The 20,122-nt window shown below is 38.4% G+C and overlaps 1 protein-coding gene across 17 annotated transcripts in view; it reads left to right on the top strand.

Annotated features, from left to right (window-relative positions):
• Positions 1 to 20,122, top strand: part of mycbp2 (MYC binding protein 2) — a 203,001-nt gene that overhangs the window by 126,791 nt on the left and 56,088 nt on the right. For 10 of the 17 annotated variants that reach the window (XM_057853350.1, XM_057853344.1, XM_057853354.1 and 7 more), the window contains 8 exons: positions 319 to 434; positions 2,631 to 2,728; positions 2,912 to 3,028; positions 3,145 to 3,285; positions 8,998 to 9,075; positions 12,895 to 13,119; positions 19,069 to 19,201; positions 19,281 to 19,406. In XM_057853350.1, coding sequence (XP_057709333.1) covers positions 319 to 434; positions 2,631 to 2,728; positions 2,912 to 3,028; positions 3,145 to 3,285; positions 8,998 to 9,075; positions 12,895 to 13,119; positions 19,069 to 19,201; positions 19,281 to 19,406 — 1,034 coding nt within the window. The remainder of the gene's footprint in view (positions 1 to 318; positions 435 to 2,630; positions 2,729 to 2,911; positions 3,029 to 3,144; positions 3,286 to 8,997; positions 9,076 to 12,894; positions 13,120 to 19,068; positions 19,202 to 19,280; positions 19,407 to 20,122) is intronic. The other 7 variants (XM_057853360.1, XM_057853358.1, XM_057853346.1 and 4 more) reach the window with 4 other exon arrangements.

Genomic DNA, 20,122 nt, shown 5'->3' with positions numbered 1-20,122 from the left:
ATAAATGCTATGTTTTTCGTTTTTTTTTTTTTTTTTTTTTGCTTTTAACCAAGAATCAAGGCTGTTTTACGTCCATATCTATAAAGAACTCAGGGATTTAAGCATTTATTCACAAGAATTTTTAACGAAAAATGCTCTTTGTCTGTGATTCTGCTCGGTCAGCTTTGACGGCCTCGGCAACAATGCAGGCCCCCTATTTATCGGCCCCGCACCCCGTGTCCTGTCAATACATTATGAAGTCTATGCCAAAATGTTAAGTGTTGCCATGATTTTGTCCAACCCCTGTACGTATATCCATGAACTCATTTCTCTCCAAAGGCCAAGTGAGAACATGCTGATCCGTGCCAACACTGACGGAACATACAGTGCCAACTGGACCCCAGGAGCAGTCGGACTCTATACAATCCACGTCACCATTGATGGAATTGAAATAGGTGTGTAGGCATGCATTATGCCTGATTTAAAAGTATATACTGTAGGGCTACAGCTATCGAATATTTTAGTAATCGAGTAATTGACTGAAAATTCTATCAATGAATCGAGTAATCGGATAAAACATTTTGTTTTAGGTAAAGAGCAATTATAAATATACTTGAGAAAAAAAGACATTTAATCCAATATTGAACCATTTTCAGTCAATCAATGTCTTTATTTTCGATGTACGTTGTTGAAAACAGCCAACGATTGCATCTAAGATGTGACTAGAAAAAAAATTCACTGCTTTCACTCAAAAAACTTCTAGATCTTATAAAAAAAAAATGTATTTCTTACCTAAAAATGTAATTACGATTGATAACACACATCACTTGAAATCTATGTATTTTTCCCCACGTGTTTCAATTGAATTTCCATTTGTGTCAAGCTATTTTTAAGTTCTAGTTAAGTTTTAAGTTAGTCTAAACTGTAAGTACTGATAGGATTTTGAGTTTTTGCAGTGTTCAAAATAAATGTATGATACCAGCTGTATTGGAGCACGTTTATTCAGCAATGACTACTGAGCTAAAACTGACAGTTAGCTTTATTATCAGGGCTGTCCAAATTATCGCGTTAACGAGCGGTAATTAATTTTTTAAATTAATCCCGTTAAAATATTTGACGCAATTAACGCACAAATGCCCCGCTCAGATTAAAATGACAGCATAGTGAAAGGTGTACTTGTTGTGTTTTTCGGAGTTTTGCCGCCCTCTGCTGGCGCTTGGGTGTGACTGATTTTATAGGCTTCAGCACCCATGAGCATTGTGTAAGTAATTATTGACATCAACAATGGCGGGCTACTAGTTTACTTTTTGATTGAAAATTTTACAAATTTTATTAAAACAAAAACATGAAGAGGGGTTTTAATATAAAATTTCTATAACTTGTACTAAAATTTATCTTTAAAGAACTACAAGTCTTTCTATCCATGGATCGCTTTCACAGAATGTTAATAATGGTAATGCCATCTTGTTGATTTATTGTTATAATAAAGAAATACAGTACTTATGTACCGTATGTTGAATGTATATATCCATCTTGTGTCTTATCTTTCCATTCCAACAATAATTTACAGAAAAATATGGCATATTTTATTGATGGTTTGAATTGCGATTAATTACGATTAATTAATTTTTAAGCTGTAATTAACTTGATTAAAAAATTTTAATCGTTTGACACCCCTAATATCTTGTAATTACCTAATTTTCGGACTATAAGCCGCTACTTTTTTCCGTCATTTTTAATCCTGCGGCTTAAAGTCCAGTGCGGCTTATTTGTTGATTTATTTGGGTTAATAGGTAACACTTTATTTGACAGCGACATCATAAGTCTGTCATAAGAACATCATAATTATGACATGACACTGTCATGGGCATTACTGAATGCTTATGACAGATGTCAATATGTGTCATGTGGCATATTATTTCACTAACTCCATTTATGTCCAGCTCAGATCTTTTACGGCCATTCAAAAGTGAGATAATTTGCTGGATGACACTAACCGACCTCTATTATAAGCATTCATTAATGCTTATGACATTGTCATGTAATAATTATGACTGTCATATGACAGTATTATGGCACCACTATCCAAGAAAATGCTACCAAATACCATAACTAGCAATTAATGAAACAACTGGAACAGTAACTGAAGAAATAATTAGCACAGAACATGATTGTTATTTACATCTGTAGCGCTGCAATGCATGCTAGGAGGAATGTTGGACGACAACAGTGTTGAAAGCAGGTGGCAGCAGAGGTTGACTGTCTCCCCCAAGGGAGCAGTGATGGCCAAATGAAGCTTTTAGAAACAATAAGGCTTTGCACCCAATTGGTTCAAAGCTTAATGGTGGTTCATTTGGTTTCATGACAGTCTTATGATGCCATTGTCTAATGAAGTGTTACCAGTTAATATCTTTTGGTGTAAATATCCCATAATGCAATGAGGACAACTGCAGCTTATGGTCCAGTGCGGCTTATCTATGAACAAATGACGTTTTCATGTCAAATTTGGTGGGTGGCGGCTTATAGTCAGGTGCGCCTTATAGTCCATAAATTACGGCATTCAGAATGGACTGGGTCACGGTTATCATGTTTTTGGATACTTAGTGATCATACTGTATATAGAATTGAAACATTGTACCTGGCTTCTACAGATGCAGGTTTGGAAGTAGAAGTTAAGGACCCTCCCAAAGGCATGATACCACCCGGGACGCAGATGGTCAAACCCAAGGCAGAGCCCCAACCCAGCAAGGTGATCTTTTATTTTTCTTGTTAGAATGAGATGGAATGAAAGAAAGCAGGACTGAAACAGACCTCATTCAAATGATGTTTGTCCTTCAGTGCATGCCTCCTCGCTTTCTCGCTTTGCTTCTTCCTTGGGTCGTCTTCTTTTGCTGCTGTGGCTCTCACACAGTCTCCCCTCTGCTTCTCTCAGGTCCGCAAATTTGTGTCCAAGGATAGCGCAGGCCTTCGTGTGCGCAGTCACCCCTCCCTGCAGAGTGAACAAATAGGCATAGTGCATGTCAATGGCACAATCACTTTCATTGATGAGGTAATCAAGCCCTGCAAAGATGTTTATTGCCATTTGCTTCGTTTTTTCAGCCCTTCCTGTTTCCATCGTAACGAAATGGCATGCTCTCGCTTGTTTCTCCCGCTTTCCCCTTTAAGATTCACAATGACGACGGCGTGTGGCTCAAGCTCAATGACGAAACGGTGAAGAAGTACGTTCCAAGCATGAACGGCTACACTGAGGCCTGGTGCCTTTCTTTTAACCAGCACCTGGGCAGGAGCCTTCTGGTCCCCGCTGACGTAAGTAAGAAGGAGGCAGTCTGACAGAGGCTGTTCATTTAGTGGAAGCTCAACTCCCTTTTTTAAATGTGTTAAAACTGCTTTTTAAGGTTTTTGCGCCAAATATATACAGATTATGTTGAGATTGAGCCGATCATGGCAGGAGGCGGGCACTTTTGCATGAATTATCTTTGGACCGTAAAAGCATGCGTGCAGTAGACATCAGATGATTCATTCATTGGCTGCCGCTGACAGATGTCCAATCGATTTTCAAAACGTCGGTGGGACTTAAACATAAGGTTTCACCGTCGGTCGTCCTGGTTTGAATGAATTAGACGTCTGTCTGTCGATGGCAGGCAGTGAGTTGGTGTAAGGTCAATCGAATGAATTTCCTCATGTAGTGGTTTGAGCTGCAGAGAATACATGTAAGTGTATCAAGTATTAGACGGCAGAGCTTTGTTTCACTATTACATTATGTGAATGATATCAAAAGTGTTCTTTCTAGTAATTAATTTTCACACAAAATAGGACATTTAGAGAATTACTGTATTCTTATTATTAACCTGCAGTAGTTATATAATTCAGCTACTCAACTGTCAGGTTTACCAGGTACAAGGATTTTATGAGGAGAGAGGTGTAAAGTAGTCCAACATACAGTGAAGAAAATAAGTATTTGAACTAAAGATTTGATCGGGTCCGATCACGTCATTTTCAAAGTATCGGAATGGGCAAAAAAAATATCGGACATGCCTTTTTAAAAAAAATGTATATTTTTTTAATTAAATCGTTTTCTAATTGTATTTAACGTTACAGACAAAATGTCTTACATTTTTTTACAGACAAAATGTCTTACATTCATCCAGGGTCTTTAGTTTTGGCTTAAAGTAGGGCTATCAAATTTATCGCGTGAACGGCGGTAATTAATTTTTTAAAAAATTAATCTCGTTAAAATATTTAATGCAATTAACGCATGCGCTGCACGACCCACTCACGCATTGTCGCGTTCAATCATTTTGGCAGTCTTTGGAGCCTCTTCTTAATTGGCTAAAGCCTTAAAATCCCTCTCGCAACAATTAGAAATATCATGGGAAGCAATGTGGGGAAGAACGGTAGTGGTTGATCTTTTCCATAACACCTGATGTTACTTCTCAACGCAGAGAAGATATATCAATTGGTGCCCCTATGCACAGTCATGGTTGCACTTCCCATCATGCATTTGGGCAGAACAGTTAAATGGCTGCAGTATCATTTACTGAAAGCTCAACAAATACACTAGATGGCAATATTTAGTCACAATATACAAAGTCACATTTATCCTTTAAGAATTACAAGTCTTTCTATCCGTGGATCCCTCTCACAGAAAGAATGTTAATAATGTAAATGCCATCTTGATTTATTCTCATAATAAATAAATACAGTACTTTTGTACTGTATGTTGAATGTATATATTCGTCTGAGTTTTACTCATTTTTTTCTTAATGATCGGGAAAAATTATCGGGAATGATTGGAATTGAATTGAGAGCAAAAAAAGAAAAGCAATCGGATCCGGAAATATCGGGATCGGCAGATACTCAAACTAAAATGATCGGATCGGGAGCAAAAAAAACATGATCGGAACAACCCTAATTTGAACACTCTGCTATTTTCCAAGTTCTCCCACTTAAAAATCATGGAGGGGTCTGAAATTTTCATCGTAGGTGCATGTCCACTGTGTGAGAGATAATCTAAAAAGGAAAATCCAGAAATCACAATGTATGATTTTTTTCAACCAATCTTTTCGTGTGATACAGCTTCAAATAAGTATTTGAACACCTTGGAAAACTAATGTTAATATTTGGTTACAGTAGCCTTTGTTTGCAATTACAGAGGTCAAACGTTTCCTTAGTTTTTCCTCCAGGTTTGCACACACTGCAGGAGGGATCACGGCCCACACATCAGTCAGGTTTCTTGGCTGTCACTGAGAAACACTGAGTTTGAGCTCTTTCCAAAAGTTTTCCATTGGGTTTAGGTCTGGAGAACAGCTAGGCCATGCTAAAACCTTGTTATGCTTATTACGGACCTACTCCTTGGTTTTCCTGGCTGTGTGCTTCAGGTCGTTGTCATGTCGGAAGACCCAGGCACGACCCATCTTCAATGTTCTGACTGAAGGAAGGAGGTTGTTTCCCAAAGTCTGACAATACAGGGCCCCAGTCATCCTCTCTTTAAAACAGTGCACTCGTCCTGTCCCATGCACAGAACCCCCCCAAGAGCATGATGCTACTACCACCATGCTTCACAGTAGGGATGGTGTTCTTGAGATAGTATTCATCATTCTTCTTCCTCCAAACCTGGTTAGTGGAATTATGACCAAAAAGTTGTATTTTACCCTCATCTGACTACAAAACTTGCTCCCATGACTCCTCTGCATCATCATAGGCAAACTTAAGACGGGCATTGACATGTGCTGGTTTAAGCAAGGGAACCTTCCGTGCCATGCATTATTTCAAACCATGACGTCAGTGTATTACCAAAAGTAACCTTGGAAACGGTGGTCCCAGCTTTTTTCAGGTCATTGAGCAACTCCTGTTGTGTAGTTCTGGGCTGATTCCTCACATTTCCGAGGCTCATTGAGACCCCACGAGGTGATATTTTACATGGGGCTCCACTCCGATTGAGATTGACCGTCATGTTTAGTTACTTCCATTTTCTAGATTGCTCCAACAGTGGACCATTTTTCACCAAGCTGCTTGGCAATTGCCTTGCGAAGGTGAACAGTTTTGTCTCTGGTGTCTTTGGACAGCTCTTTGGCATTGACCATGTTACAAGTGTGAATCTTACTGATTGTATGGGGTGGACAGGTATCTTTATACTGCCATCCACCTCACACAAGTGCATCTGACTCAGGATAATACATGGAGTGGAGGTGTACTTTTAATAGGCGGATTAACAGGTCTTTCAGGGTCCGAATTCTAGCTGATAGACAGGTGTTCAAATACTTATTTACAGCTGTATCAAACAAATTTGTTTTAAAAAAATCATGCATTGTGATTTCTGGATTTTTCTTTTTAGATCATCTCTTTCACAGTGGACATGCACCTACGATGAAAATTTCATACTCCTCCATGATTTCTAAGTGGGAAAACTTGCAAAACAGCAGGGTGTTCAAATACTGATTTTCTTCACTGTATATCTAGAAATTATATTTAGCGGAGCTGCTGCCAAAGCAGCCAAATTCAAAGCATTTCCATATACAGGTAGTCGAGTTCCGGTCCTACCCTGGCAACTTAAACCGAATTTCCGCATCAGTTGGAATTAACCCTCTAAAGAGCATACGACAGGAGAAAAAAAGTCTTAAATAGCATTATTATGTGAATTAGATTCCTATTTTGAGACGATTCGACTATATACAACAATTTAGCAAAGCGCAGATGATGAGAAATTAATCTTTTAATCTGCCGGTTAGCCACGCCTACCATTATAGGGCTCTAGCGTCCCCAACAGGTGGATGACGTCAGCGGGTGACTGGGCTGATCGGTTTTACTATTCAGCCCATTGAGGGGGAATTATTCAGAACGAGGAAAACGCGACGAAGAGAGCCGCAAAATGTCATTGTTTCAGTCTTTCTGCTCCAATATTTTTACAGGATATTCCTTTTATCCAAGTATTTTTCCCCAATAGCTAAATAAATGGCTTGAGAAGGACCAGTCAGCCCGTTGAGGGGAATTATTCAGAACGAGGAAAACGCGATGAAGAGAGCAGCAAAATGTCATTATTTCAGTCTCTCTACTCCAATATTTTTACAGGATATTCTTTTTATCCAAGTATTTTCGCCAATTGCTAAATAAATGGCATGGTCATGACAAATAACAGTCATGTGCTAAATGGAATATGAAATAATCCATTTATTCAAGACAACATGGCAAAATTACTCCATAATGATCAAAACTGTCGACTTCACCTTTACTGTCGCACCTCCCGAACGATATTTTATGACAAAATTGGACATATGTCATTTCCCTTCCCCGGCTTCGGAGAATGTAAACAAACCAAGAGGCATGACAGCTAGCCAACATGCTAACCCGAACCGAGTTATGTTTCAAAGTCTTGGAAACGGAAAATCCCACATAACGATTGTCGATTGTCTTCGCCGGAGAGCAATTTACAGCACGTTCTCCGGAGGAGGGCGGCTGGAGTTGTTGTGCAGCTAATGTGCATGAGGAGAGCTTTTTACATGCCTATCAATGATCAAACGTAAGTAGTCCTTAATTTAAAGAAAGTTTGTAGTGTTTACCTTGTAATCGCTGTATTTGCGGCTATTTTTAACTCAAAGTTGCAATTTCTGATCGGTCGGAAAATTTGACAGAACACCGGGCATATGAGCACAATAAGCCGAATATAGTGCTCTCCCGGCGGGTGGATGTGCGACAAGCCGCCAGTGTTGTGCCGAAAAATAGCTGCCCTGCATGCATGTCAGCCACAAAATGCAAGCCACCTACATATTAAAATGATCCCAGTATTTGACATAATACAAAACACGATGTTTACTCACTTCCTCGTAAGTCCTATGGTCCCACAGTAGTAGGGCTTGTTTTGGCCAATATCCACGGTGAATCGGAGCCTTTTGAAACTCCAAAAAGGCGCACACGCCTCTCCCTCATACAGCAAGATTTTTCTGCAGCCGTTTGGCTGGCGTGATGCGAAAAATAAACGTATTAATCCGCAAAATCAGCTGAATCCTTAGTCGTCATACACAACAGTACGGCTGTATAGTGAAGAGGACGCCTTCATCCGTACACGTCACAGCACCCTCCTCCTCAATGCAAGACCGGAGCCAGAAGTCACTCATTTTCATGGCGCGGGATTCAAAAAACTAAATAAATATAGCGATCGCTTCCACACACATCCAAGCAGTCCATATAATTCAGGAGCATAAAATACCGCGTGTATTATGAAATAAACATGCTTTTTCGTGTCACATGCACTTTAAGTACTAAAAAATAACTATCCAAGAAGTCCAAAGTTATTGAATTTTGTTTAATGATGGAGGATACACTGCCCTCTGGTGGCAGCGTTGGGTCTGGCTGGACTGTCGCCTAATGACTGAAGAGCAGACTCTCGTCGGACATGGATAAAGGACAGTTGTGCTGTGGTTTGGCCCACATAAGGCTGTAAGACCACTATTTGAGGAAATAATGGTATATTTTGAAATAAGTGCAATTCATATCAGTCATGCACTTGTAACCTCATGCACTCACACTTTAACGTGCATTGACTAACACTAATCCTGTGGTAAATTAGCTGAATGAGCACTTTCAGTCCATTAACTCAGCTGCATAACGGCATGCCACAACGATGGTTCTTTTTCCCCGCCATCTTGCTTGTTTCTTCATCACGCCTTAACCGGCAACACAAGTCACAATGAAAGCGATTCTCCTCCGATTGAGAACTATTGGCGATGTCTGTGACATGAAATCCACGTGGTCCGTTCCATCTTTTCAGATTATTAGGGGCTTTGAGGCTTTCCGTGCAAGGTCTGAACAGCATGACACATCCAAGAGGGGGAAATTTTTTTGGAAGTGCTTTCCAGTTTGTTTCAAAATCAGCTTTTCTGTTCCTCTCAAAGAGTCAACATGGAGATGAAAACTGTTCTTCTTCCAAAAAAATGTTTCAGCGCCCCTTCCTTCGTTTCTCCATCCTGTTTTCCTCTCCTTTCTCTGCTGTGTGTCTTGACTGTCTCACGATCTGCTGCTCAGAGTGTCTTTAACGCTAGCCATGGAGTCAGGGATATCGGCTTTTTGTCGTGGACCCCCTTATCTGTATTCCCGCCACAGGTGAGTTGTAAGAAGGAAAGCCCGCCCCCATCCCACCTACACGCCCTATCATGTCTCATTTATTTGTCACACTGTAGTTGTGTCAAAAGGAAATGGAACCGAAGTTGCATGGGTGTTTTTTTGTCAACCGAAGGTGATCATTAAGGCTTGTTCAGACTGGCAGCCAAAATGCTGATTTTTAGCCCATTTAGATAGAAACTGGATTGCTCTTTTGTAGTGTGAACACACCCAAAGCACAGAAATCAGATTTTTGCGAAATGGATTGAAACCAGTTTCAAATCAGATATAGACGAGATGCTTCTTAGTGTGAACAGCTCAGATGGGTTTTGACTGTCCTTGACGTCACTCTATATTGGATGACGCCTTCGTTGCCACAGAAACCTGTCATGTGTATCAATAGTATGGCCCAGTCTGAACAGGTCCTGATCTGATTTGGCCACATGCTAAAAATAGTGTGAACAGTCAGCCCCCAAAAAATCAGATTTTAGGAAAAATCCGATTAGAATCAGATACTGTAGTCCTGCAGTCTGAACGCAGCCTAAGTGTCCTGTTTTGAATGAATTTGAATGCATGGAATTGACTGACATACGAGTGGTCACATGATTGACGGCCTGCCATGTTTGTGTGTCATAGCATGCCCCCTTTTAGCCTATGTGGAAATTGAAACATAATTGTGTTTTGGTTCAATGTTGCATAGAAGGTCCTAATTCCAAACTCCAATATACAGTGGTATGAAAAAGTATCTGAACCTTTTGGAATTTCTCACATTTCTGCATAAAATCACCATCTTTGTCAAAATCACACAGGTGAAAATACAGTGTCTGCTTTAACTAAAATCACCCAAACATTTATAGGTTTTCTTATTTTAACGAGGATAGCATGCAAACAATGACATTAGTTGGAAAATGAGCAAGTGAACCCTCTGCCTAAGGTGACTTGAAGAGCAATTGAAACCAATTTTTACCAAACAATTTAAGTCAGGTGTGTGCCCAATCACTGATGAGTGGTTTAAAGCTGCCCTGCCCACTATAAAACACACACCGGGTAAGAATTGTCTTGATGAAAAGCATTGTCTGATGGCTCGATCAAAGGAGCTGTCTGAGGACCTGCGATCAAGGATTGTTGATTTGTAAAAAGCTGGGAAAGGATACAAAACCATCACTAAAGTCTGGATGTTCATCAGTCGACAGTCAGAGAAGTTGTCTTCAAATGGAGAGAGTTTGGCACAGTTTGGTTCTCTCCCAAGGAGGGCCGTCCACCAAAGATGACACCAGAAGTTAAGCGCAGAATACTCAGAGAGGTAAAAAAGAACGCTAGAGTGTCTGCTAAAGACTTACAGAAATCACTGGCACAGTCCAATATCTCTGTGTACACATCAACTATATGTAAAACTATGGCCAAGAATGATGTTCATGGGAGGACTACACGGAGGAAGCCACTGCTGTCTAAAAAAAAAAAAAAAAAAAACATTTTTGCTCGTCAAATGTTCGCAAAAAGGTACTTGGACACTCCACAGAGGTTTTGGCAAAATATTTTGTGGACTGATGATACCAAAGTTGAATTGTTTGGGAATAACACACTCCATCATGTGTGGAGGAAAAATGGAACAGCTCACCAACATCAACACCTCACCCCCACCGTGAAGCATGGTGGAGGGAGCATCATGATTTGGGGCTGTTTGTTACCTCAGGGCCTGGACAACTTGCAATCATTAATGGAAGAATGAAATCAAAAGTTTATCTGGATGTTTTGCCGGAAAACCTGAGGCCGTCTGTCAGACAGTTGAAGCTAAAAAAAGATGGATGCTGCAACAAGACAATGATCCAAAGCAGAGAAGTAAATTAACTTCAGAATGGTTTCGAAAGAACAAAATACATGTTCTAGAGTGGCCAAGTCAAAGTCCAGACTTGATGCTGTGCCATGACCTAAAGACAGCGATTCATGCCTGACATCCCAGGAATCTATTGAACTACAGCAGTTTTGTAGAGAACAATGGGCCAAGGTTAGTCCTAATCGATGTGCCAGACTGATCTGCTACAGGAAAGGTCTAGTTGAAGTTATTGCTGCCAAAGGGGGGGGCACAAAATATTAAATGTTATGTTCACTTACTTATTTTCCCCCTTCTGTCATTGTTTGCATTCTATCCTCATTAAAATATGAAAACCTACAAATGTTTGGGTGGTTTTAGTTAAAGCAGACAGCCAGACACTGTTTTTTCATCTGTGTGATTTTGACAAAGATGGGGATTTTATGCAGAAATGTGAGAAATTCCAAAAGGTTCAGATACTTTTTCATACCACTGTAACTTTAACTCTGTCAAAAAAAAAGTTGTTTATCTCAAACTTCCGAACAGTATTGAAATTTATGTTAATACAAGTAACAAACAAGACATTTAATCTCAGAAAACAAGTGTTTCAAGTATATTTTATGATTTATCAGAGTTGTTCTCTTGCTTAGAATGAGTGATTTAAGGTTTTTTAAGGTTTCGTTTTCTTAGATTTGTTGCTTAGAATTTTTTTTGCTTGTTCTAAGCAACATTTTGCCTGAATGTTTAATGATGTGTTAATATACTTGGTTTGTTGCTTGATATACTGTAAGTGATTGATTCTTTTTTTTGTAAAAAAGATTAAATTTCCTTAATTTGCTGCTGAGAAAACGTGATTTTTGCCTATACACAAAATGATGCTTAAAATGAGTGTTTAAAGCATTTTTTTTTTTTAAAGATTCAATATTAGGGCTGTCAAAATTATCGCGTTAACGGGCGTTAATTATTTTTTTAAATTAATCACGTTAAAATATTTGACGCAGTTAACGCAGATGCCCCGCTCAGACAGATTTAAATGACAGTACAGTGAAACGCTCACTTGTTGTGTTTTATGGAGTTTTGCCGCCCTTTGCTGGCGCTTGGGTGCGACTGATTTTATAGGCTTCAGCACCCATGAGCATTATGTAAGTAATTATTGACATAAACAATGGCGGGCTACTAGTTTATTTTCTGATTTAAAATTTTACAAATTTTATTAAAACGAAAACATTAAGAGGGGTTTTAATATAAAATTTCTATAACTTGTACTAACATTTTTCTTTTAAGAACTACAAGTCTTTCTATCCTTGGATCGCTTTAACAAAATGTTATTAATGTTAATGCCATCTTGTTGATTTATTGTTATAATAAACAAATACAGTCCTTATGTACCGTATGTTGAATGTATATATTCATCTTGTGTCTTATCTTTCCATTCCAACAATAATTTACAGAAAAATATGGCATATTTTATAGATGGTTTGAATTGCGATTAATTGCGATTAATTACCATTAATTAATTTTAAAGCTGTAATTAACTCAATTAAAAAATTTTAATAATTTGACAGCCCTATTAAATATACAAATTTATTGCTTGAAATAAGTCTGTCAAGCTCATTTCAAGCTTAATGAAAGCCTAGCTACAGTGAGTACTATTGACTTGAAGCGCTGGCAGACAATTTGACTTATTTCTAGTAGTTTAACACTGACAACAAGGGAATTTACTTAGTTTTAAGGAAATTTGTTTTTTCAGTGTACACTTAAGCGCCATTAGGGAGTGACAAGACCATGACAAATAAAGACTGTGTGTAAAACATGATTATTTGTACGAAAAAAATCATGATACCAAAGCCACTTCGGAACTAATTAAGTTCACATCTTGAGGTACTGCTGTATTGCAACCAGCATTGAGTTTGTTAATTATTTTGAAAATCATTAAATATTGGTAATGTAGTTTGAAATCAGGCTCTTCACGCTTTCCCCTCAGCCTAATTCCCGCCTTTTACCTTTTGCAGGAGGTCAGGGGCCAGACGGAGGACTCCACAAAGGAGGTGAGCAGCTGCCCATCCCTCGAAGCTCCCGCTCGGGTGCAGGGCGGGGCAGGGCAGGGCGGCGGACCGGGGCTTTATAAGGTAGTGAAGACCGGCCCCTCTGGTCACAACATCAGAAGCTGCCCAAACCTTAGGGGTATCCCCATTGGAATGTTAGTACTTGGCAACATGGTCAAGGCCATAGGCGAGGTACGCACTGGTGCCAAATGCAATGTTTTGATGATGAGTAGGGTTGATTGAATATGTTTTTTTTGTTGTCAGAACTGCATTGATCATATAGAGCAAACAAATCAACTCACAAACAAATCTCTTCCTGAACACTGATTTGTTGGTTTAACCCGGGTTGCTTTGCGGGTGCGTGCTCTTTAGCTTTCACACTCTGCCTGTGCGATTTCTTGCTAATTCCAGTTTTTGGGGTGATCTTATTTAGGGGCTGAAATTTGTGCATCTGAAATTAAATCTGAATTGCTAAAGTTGAACAGTTCAATTAAGCCTTTCATGCATGAATTATAGGGATGTACCGAAAGCAAAATTCTTGGATGAAAACCCAAAGGCTGAAAAATACACATGCATATAATTATTTTTTTATTTCATGTTTAAAAATCTCTAATCATTACTCACCTTTCCAGGAGAGATTTCTCCCCTCTCACCCTCTTTGCTCATCTGCTCTGACTCCTACAAGTCAATAAAGGTGGTGGAATGATTATTATCAGTGTAGTATTATGATTATCCATTGATGATAATCATACGTGAATGAGCTCAGCTCCTGTACTCATCTATGCGTAAAGTGAGAAACACAGCTGATGCTCCAGAAGGAAGTCACAACAGAAGATAGTGGTAAAAAGAACAGCAGGGCCAAGAACGAAATGTGGTATTTGGTATGTGGCAAAATGAATTTTGGTATGCGGCATTTTGATTTGGTATGTGGCAAAATGGATTTTTGTATGTTGCATTTTTTTGGGTATGTGGCAAAATGAATTTTTGTATGTTGCATTTTTTTGGGTATGTGGCAAATTGGATTTTTGGATGTGGCATTTTTATTCGTTATGTGCAAAATGGATTTTGGTATGTGGCAAATGGATTCTGGTATGTGGCATTTGGTATTTGGCAAAATGGACATTGGTACGTGGCATTTTTATTTGGTTTGTGGTAAAACGGATTTTGGTATGTGGCGTTTTTATTTGGCATGTGGCAAAATGGATTTTGGTATGTGGCAAAATGGATTTTGGTATGTGACAAAATTGATTTTGGTATTTGGCCATTTTATTTGGTATGTGGCAAAATGGATTTTGGTATGTGGCATTTTTTGGGTGTGTGGCAAAAATGATTTTGGTATGTGGCAAAATGGATTTTGGTATGTGGCATTTTTATTTATGTGACAAAATTGCTTTTGGAATTTGGCAATTTTTTTTTGGTATGTGGCAAAATGGATTTTGGTATGTTGCATTTTTATTTGGTATGTGGCATTTTTTTGGTGTATGGCAAAATGGATTTTGGTATGTGGCATTTTTTTGGTATGTGGCAAAATTGGATTTTGTTATGTGGCAAAATGGATTTTGGTATGTGGCATTTTAATTTATTATGTGGTTAAATGGATTTTGGTATGTGGCATTTTTGTTTGTTATGTGGCAAAATGGATTTTGGTATGAGGCATTTTTATTTGGTATGTGGCAAAATGGATTTTGGCATGTGGCATTTTTATTGGGTATGTGGCATTTTTTTAATGGTATATGGCAAAATGGATTTTGGTATGTGGCATTTTTTTGGTACGTGTCAAAATTGGATTTTGTTATGTGGCAAAAATGGATTTTGGTATTTGGCATTATTTTGGTATGTGGCAAAATGGATTTTGGTATGTGGCATTTTTATTTGGTATTTGGCAAAATTGGATTTTGGTATGTGGCAAAATGGATTTTGGTATGTAGCATTATTATTTGGTATGTGGTCTGGTATTTGAAAATGAGCATGACCAAAGACGCGAATGTGGCTTCCGCTATAAATCCATCCGTACATCTTCAACTGCTTTGAATACTTTTATTTGAGACATACGTATGATGTAAAGTATGCCGGCGCTGCGATGATGTGTCAGCGCCAATGCTGTCCACAGTATCCGGCTTTAATGCTAGCTAGCGTTCAAGTCACATCAGCGTCCTCTGGTGTTCGGTTGATGTAATAACAGATTAAATCTATCAACTTTTATCGAACATTTTTATTATTTCTGTTGACAAAAATTAGACGATAATCATTTTATCGTTTTATTGCCCAGGGTAAGTTTATCCATGCAGTGATTCAAATTGAACAATGCTGTTTTAACTTATACAATTCAGATTCTGGTGGCACAAATTTTATCTCCTATTTAGCTACAGCGTCAATTTTACAAACTTTCACGAGTTGTTGAACAACGCATCATCCTTCCCTTTTATGTTTTATTTGATTTTTTGCTGCTGTGGTGTGTCATGCTGTTCACTAGCCTACACTTAAATGGCCCGTCCGGACCCGGGAGGTTCAGGTTGCTCCTACTAATACTTCCCGTCTGTGTTCTGTTCTTCCCCAAAATGATATAGTGTTTCAGGGAGTTGAGTGCATTTAACTTTCAATAAGCAACCTCTCAACGCGTAAGTTTTGCTTCAGCCCCATTGGTTTTGTTCCACAGTTTGGCGTGCTAACGACGACGACGACCGAATAATCGAATCCTTGTGTTCCAATATTGTGCGTTGTGTATTTAAAATGATTCGTGCTGCATGTGAAAGATCTGCTCAAGTCCAATTTGTGTCATGCTCTGTGCAGTGATTACACTGGGTTTTATGAAAACAAAACAACAACAAAAACGAATCTGAAGTGTCTTGACACCAGGGGTGTTCAAACTATGGTTCAGTCTTAACTGGCACAAGAAGCTAGAGTTCAGCCTACATTCTTTTGAACTTCTCATTTTTAACACTAGATGGAGCTAGTCACTTAAACAGTGCCTCTCGATCGAATGATTGCTGCCAACCCTCCCAGTCAAAATTGATTGGATGTCAAATGAATATTTGGATAAATACAATTGTGAAATCTGATCTTTTCTTCTTTTTTTTTTTTTTTTACCTGATTCCGATCCTAAAAAAGTTTGGACACCCCTGCTTTAGACCGTATGAAATGTGGATGTAGCCACTGTGACTGGAGTTTAGAGTTTTAACCAAAACATTAAGAAAAGAACATATAATTATCTTATTAACAGAGGTGAGAAGAGTTGCCAAAAATGTTACCCTAGGAAGAGTAGCATTACTTCAAAATAATATTACTCAAGTATAAGAAGTCATCCATAAAATGTACTGTTAGTCCCCGGGTTATGACGTACTCGACTTAAGCGATTTTAGTGATGAGTAACATTGTGAGTATCTGCTTTCAATGTTAGATTTTTTTTAAACAGTGATATTTTTTTTCTCAGCACAAAGTTATCTATATGAACTGTTATAATTAGACTGTACTATAACCTATTACATTATTGCATTAAAAAAAAAAAATCATTGAATTCCGGTGATAAAAAAAAGACCAACAGAATTAAAGCATCACTAGTCCAAAGAGCATGAGTGCCTTCTAGTGGAGAATGTACCTCCTAGTTTGAATAGTTGAATAGAGAATATTTCCTTCATAGTTCCTTTTTTATGACATTAAAAGGATCATATCTCTGGTTTTCCATGGTCAATCAGTGCTAAATAAAACCTGGGATAGAGGTTAAAATCCGCACTTTCGAGTCATGTTGAGGGCAGCGCTCTATGTCAAATACCTAACTTTTTACGGTGCTTTAAGGACGCCACGTGATTTAACAGGCCGCCGTGATCATAGAACGGCAAGCTTGAGTCTGATTGGTATAATGGAGTCATGTGAATATTGTCGCGTCGTCTCATTGGTGAAACTGGTAGAGCTAATGTTGACGACAATTGCAGCCCAAAGTAGCAGAGTAAGAGTCGCGTTTCTTCTTTACAAATCTACTTAAGTTAAAGCAAAAAGTATTGCTTAGTAAAACCACTCTTAGAAATACATTTTTCTCAAAAAGTTATTCAAGTAAACGTAATGGAGTAAATGTAACATGTGACTACCCACCTCTACCTATTAACACCCAAATATAGTGGAACTTTTGAAGTTTTGTTTTGTATTCAAAACATTTTTCCCAACTGGAAATGGATATAAAGTCATCAACTCTAGAGTCAACATTAAATGAGGATTTCAATCTAGGATTATTGTTTCAAATTGGGGTTTAAAACACATTTTTTGGGTTTAAAAGTAGCTTTTAAAACTAGGGTTATAGTCCCAAATCCGGCTTTCAAACTAGGTTTAGGGTTTCGAATTAGCATTTTACACAAAGGATAGGGTTTCAAAGTAGGGTTTACAACACAGTTTGGGGTTTGTGATTAGGGTTTTAAACTAGGGTTACGGTTTTGAAATACCGTATTTTTTTGACTATAAGTCGCACCCGCCATAAAACCCAACGAAGAGGGAAAAAAAACATATATAAGTTGCACCGGAGTAAAAATCGCATTTTGGGGGGAAGTTAACTTGATCAAATCCAACACATAGAACAGATATGTCATCTTGAAAGGCAATTGAAAATAAAAATACAATGGAGAACAACATGCTGAATAAGTGTACAATATGATAATGTTACATGATGCATGAACAACGAAATGCGAACGTGGCCGGTATGTTGACGTAACATAGCTATTAAGAGTTATTCAGATAACTATAGCATCAGGAACATGCTAACAAGTTTACCAAACCATCAGTGTCTCTCCAAAACACCAAAATAAGATGTGAAATGATATAATAATTAGGGTTGTTCTGATCATGTTTTTTTGCTCCCGATCCGATCCCGATCATTTTAGTTTGAGTATCTGCCGATCCCGATATTTCCCGATCCGATTGCTTTTTTTTTTGCTCCCGATTCAATTCCAATCATTCCCGATAATTTTTCCCGATCATATACATTTTGGCAATGCATTAAGAAAAAAATGTATAAAACTCGGACAAATACATACATTACACATACAGTACATACAATAAGTACTGTATTTTTTTATTATGACAATAAATCCTCAAGATGGCATTTACATTGTTAACCTTCTTTCTGTGAGAGGGATCCACGGATAGAAAGACTTGTAATTCTTAAAGGACAAATGTGACTTTGTATATTGTGACTAAATATTGCCATCTAGTGTATTTGTTGAGCTTTCAGCAAATGATACTGCAGCCATGCCCAAATGCATGATGGGAAGTGCAACCATGACTGTGCGTAGTGGCACCAATTGATATATCTTCTCTGCGTTAGGAAATAGGCGTTAGGATTGTAAGGCTTTACCCAATTAAAAAAAGGCTCCAAAGGCTGCCAAAATTCACTCTACTCATTTTACGCTGCCTTTTAGCTCTCTATATAGGTAAAACAACGCCATTACAGATTGAGCACGACAATGCGTGAGTGGGGCGTGAACCGCATGCATTAATAGCGGTAAATATTTTAACATGATACATTTTTTAAAAATTACCGCCGTTATCGAGATAAATTTGATAACCCTACCTTAAGCCTAAACTTAGACTCTGGATGAGTGTAACATATGTCTGTAACGTTAAATTCAATTAGAAAACGATTTAATTTAAAAAATGTATATTAAAAAAAGGCATGTCCGATATTTTTTTGCCAATTCAGATACTTTGAAAATGACGTGATCGGACCCGATTGATCGGGATGCCGAGCGATCGGGACATCTCAAATAATAATGTGTTAATAATTGCACACATAAGTCGCTCCACAGTATAAATTGCACCCCCAGCCAAACTATGAAAAAAACTGCCACTTATAGTCCGAAAAATACGGTACACAATGTCCTAACATGTTATCCATAAAACAAGTTCATACAGTACATATTGTGGTAACTACACTATAATTACAGTTCATTTCAGGCATTTAAAATCTCATATTGGTCAATAGTGAAACTAAGGACTCTCTGCACACTTACTATACTTTGTTTTCATGCATTAACATAGATCCCTTTGCCACACTGCTTCCAGGTCCAAACGCTACATCCACTCATACGGTCTATGTTTTAATTTTGCCAATGAAGACTGGGTCAAGAGTTTGGATAAAGAGTGTTGTGTGTGTACCAGGTGGTCAACTCAGAGGGAACATGGGTGCAGCTGGATAAAAACAGTGTCGTGGAGTTCTGCGAAAGTGACGAGGGAGAGGCCTGGTCACTGGCAAGAGACCGCGGAGGTAACCAGTACCTTCGCCACGATGAAGGTAAGCCACATCAACATTATCATCACCAATAACAAATGCGATCACTTCCTGGATAACATGATTAAAACATGCTATGCAGAGCAAGCGCTGCTTGAGCATGGCGCCCAGACTCCGCCACCAAGCCCTTTCTCAGTGCAGGCCTTCAACAGAGCCGCAACGTCTAATGGAGCTCAGGGTTTTGATTATGGACTCTCCAACAATAAAGGTCAGTTTAGGAATGGGATGGATGTCAATATAAAGCGCATCATTTTGACTGCCACAGAGTTAGGTACAACTGCTTCATTTTGATCGATATAGTTAGATTTTAGGGGTGTAACGGTACACACAAGTCATGGTTTCGGGTTCAGAATAACTGGTAAACATTAGCATGATATAGCATTCAAGCGCGCGAACTTTTGCTAATAGCCAATTGTTGTAAACATTATCACTATATATTTTTTAGGCTAGCAGACCTTTACTATGCAAGTTAGCCAATTGTTGTAAACAATAGCATTTTAGCTAGTGGACCTTTGCTATGTAAGTTAGCCAATTATTGTAAACATTAGCATTATGCAGCATTTAAGCTAGCTGACTTTTGCTATCCAAGTTAACCAATTGTTTTAAACATTAGCATTCTATAGCATAAAATCAAGCGGACTTTTGCTATGCAAGTTAGCCGATTCTTGTAAACATTAGCATTATATAGCATTTAAGCTAGCAGATTTTTGCTATGCACGTTAGCCAGTTGTTGTAAACATTAGCATTATTTAGCATTTAAGCTAGTGGAATTTGTCAATGCAAGTTAGCCCATTAATGAAAACTTTAGCATTATATCACATTCAAGCTAGCGGACTTTTCAATTGTTGTCATCATTAGCATTATGTAGCATTTGTGCTAGTGGAATTTTGCTATGCAAGTTAGGCAAGTGTTGTAACCTTTAGC

This window comes from Corythoichthys intestinalis, chromosome 12 (assembly GCF_030265065.1).
Source record: "Corythoichthys intestinalis isolate RoL2023-P3 chromosome 12, ASM3026506v1, whole genome shotgun sequence".
NCBI classification, from domain to species: Eukaryota; Metazoa; Chordata; class Actinopteri; order Syngnathiformes; family Syngnathidae; genus Corythoichthys; species Corythoichthys intestinalis.
Note: the sequence above shows the minus strand (reverse complement) of the source record. Positions and strands in the feature narration are given on the sequence as shown.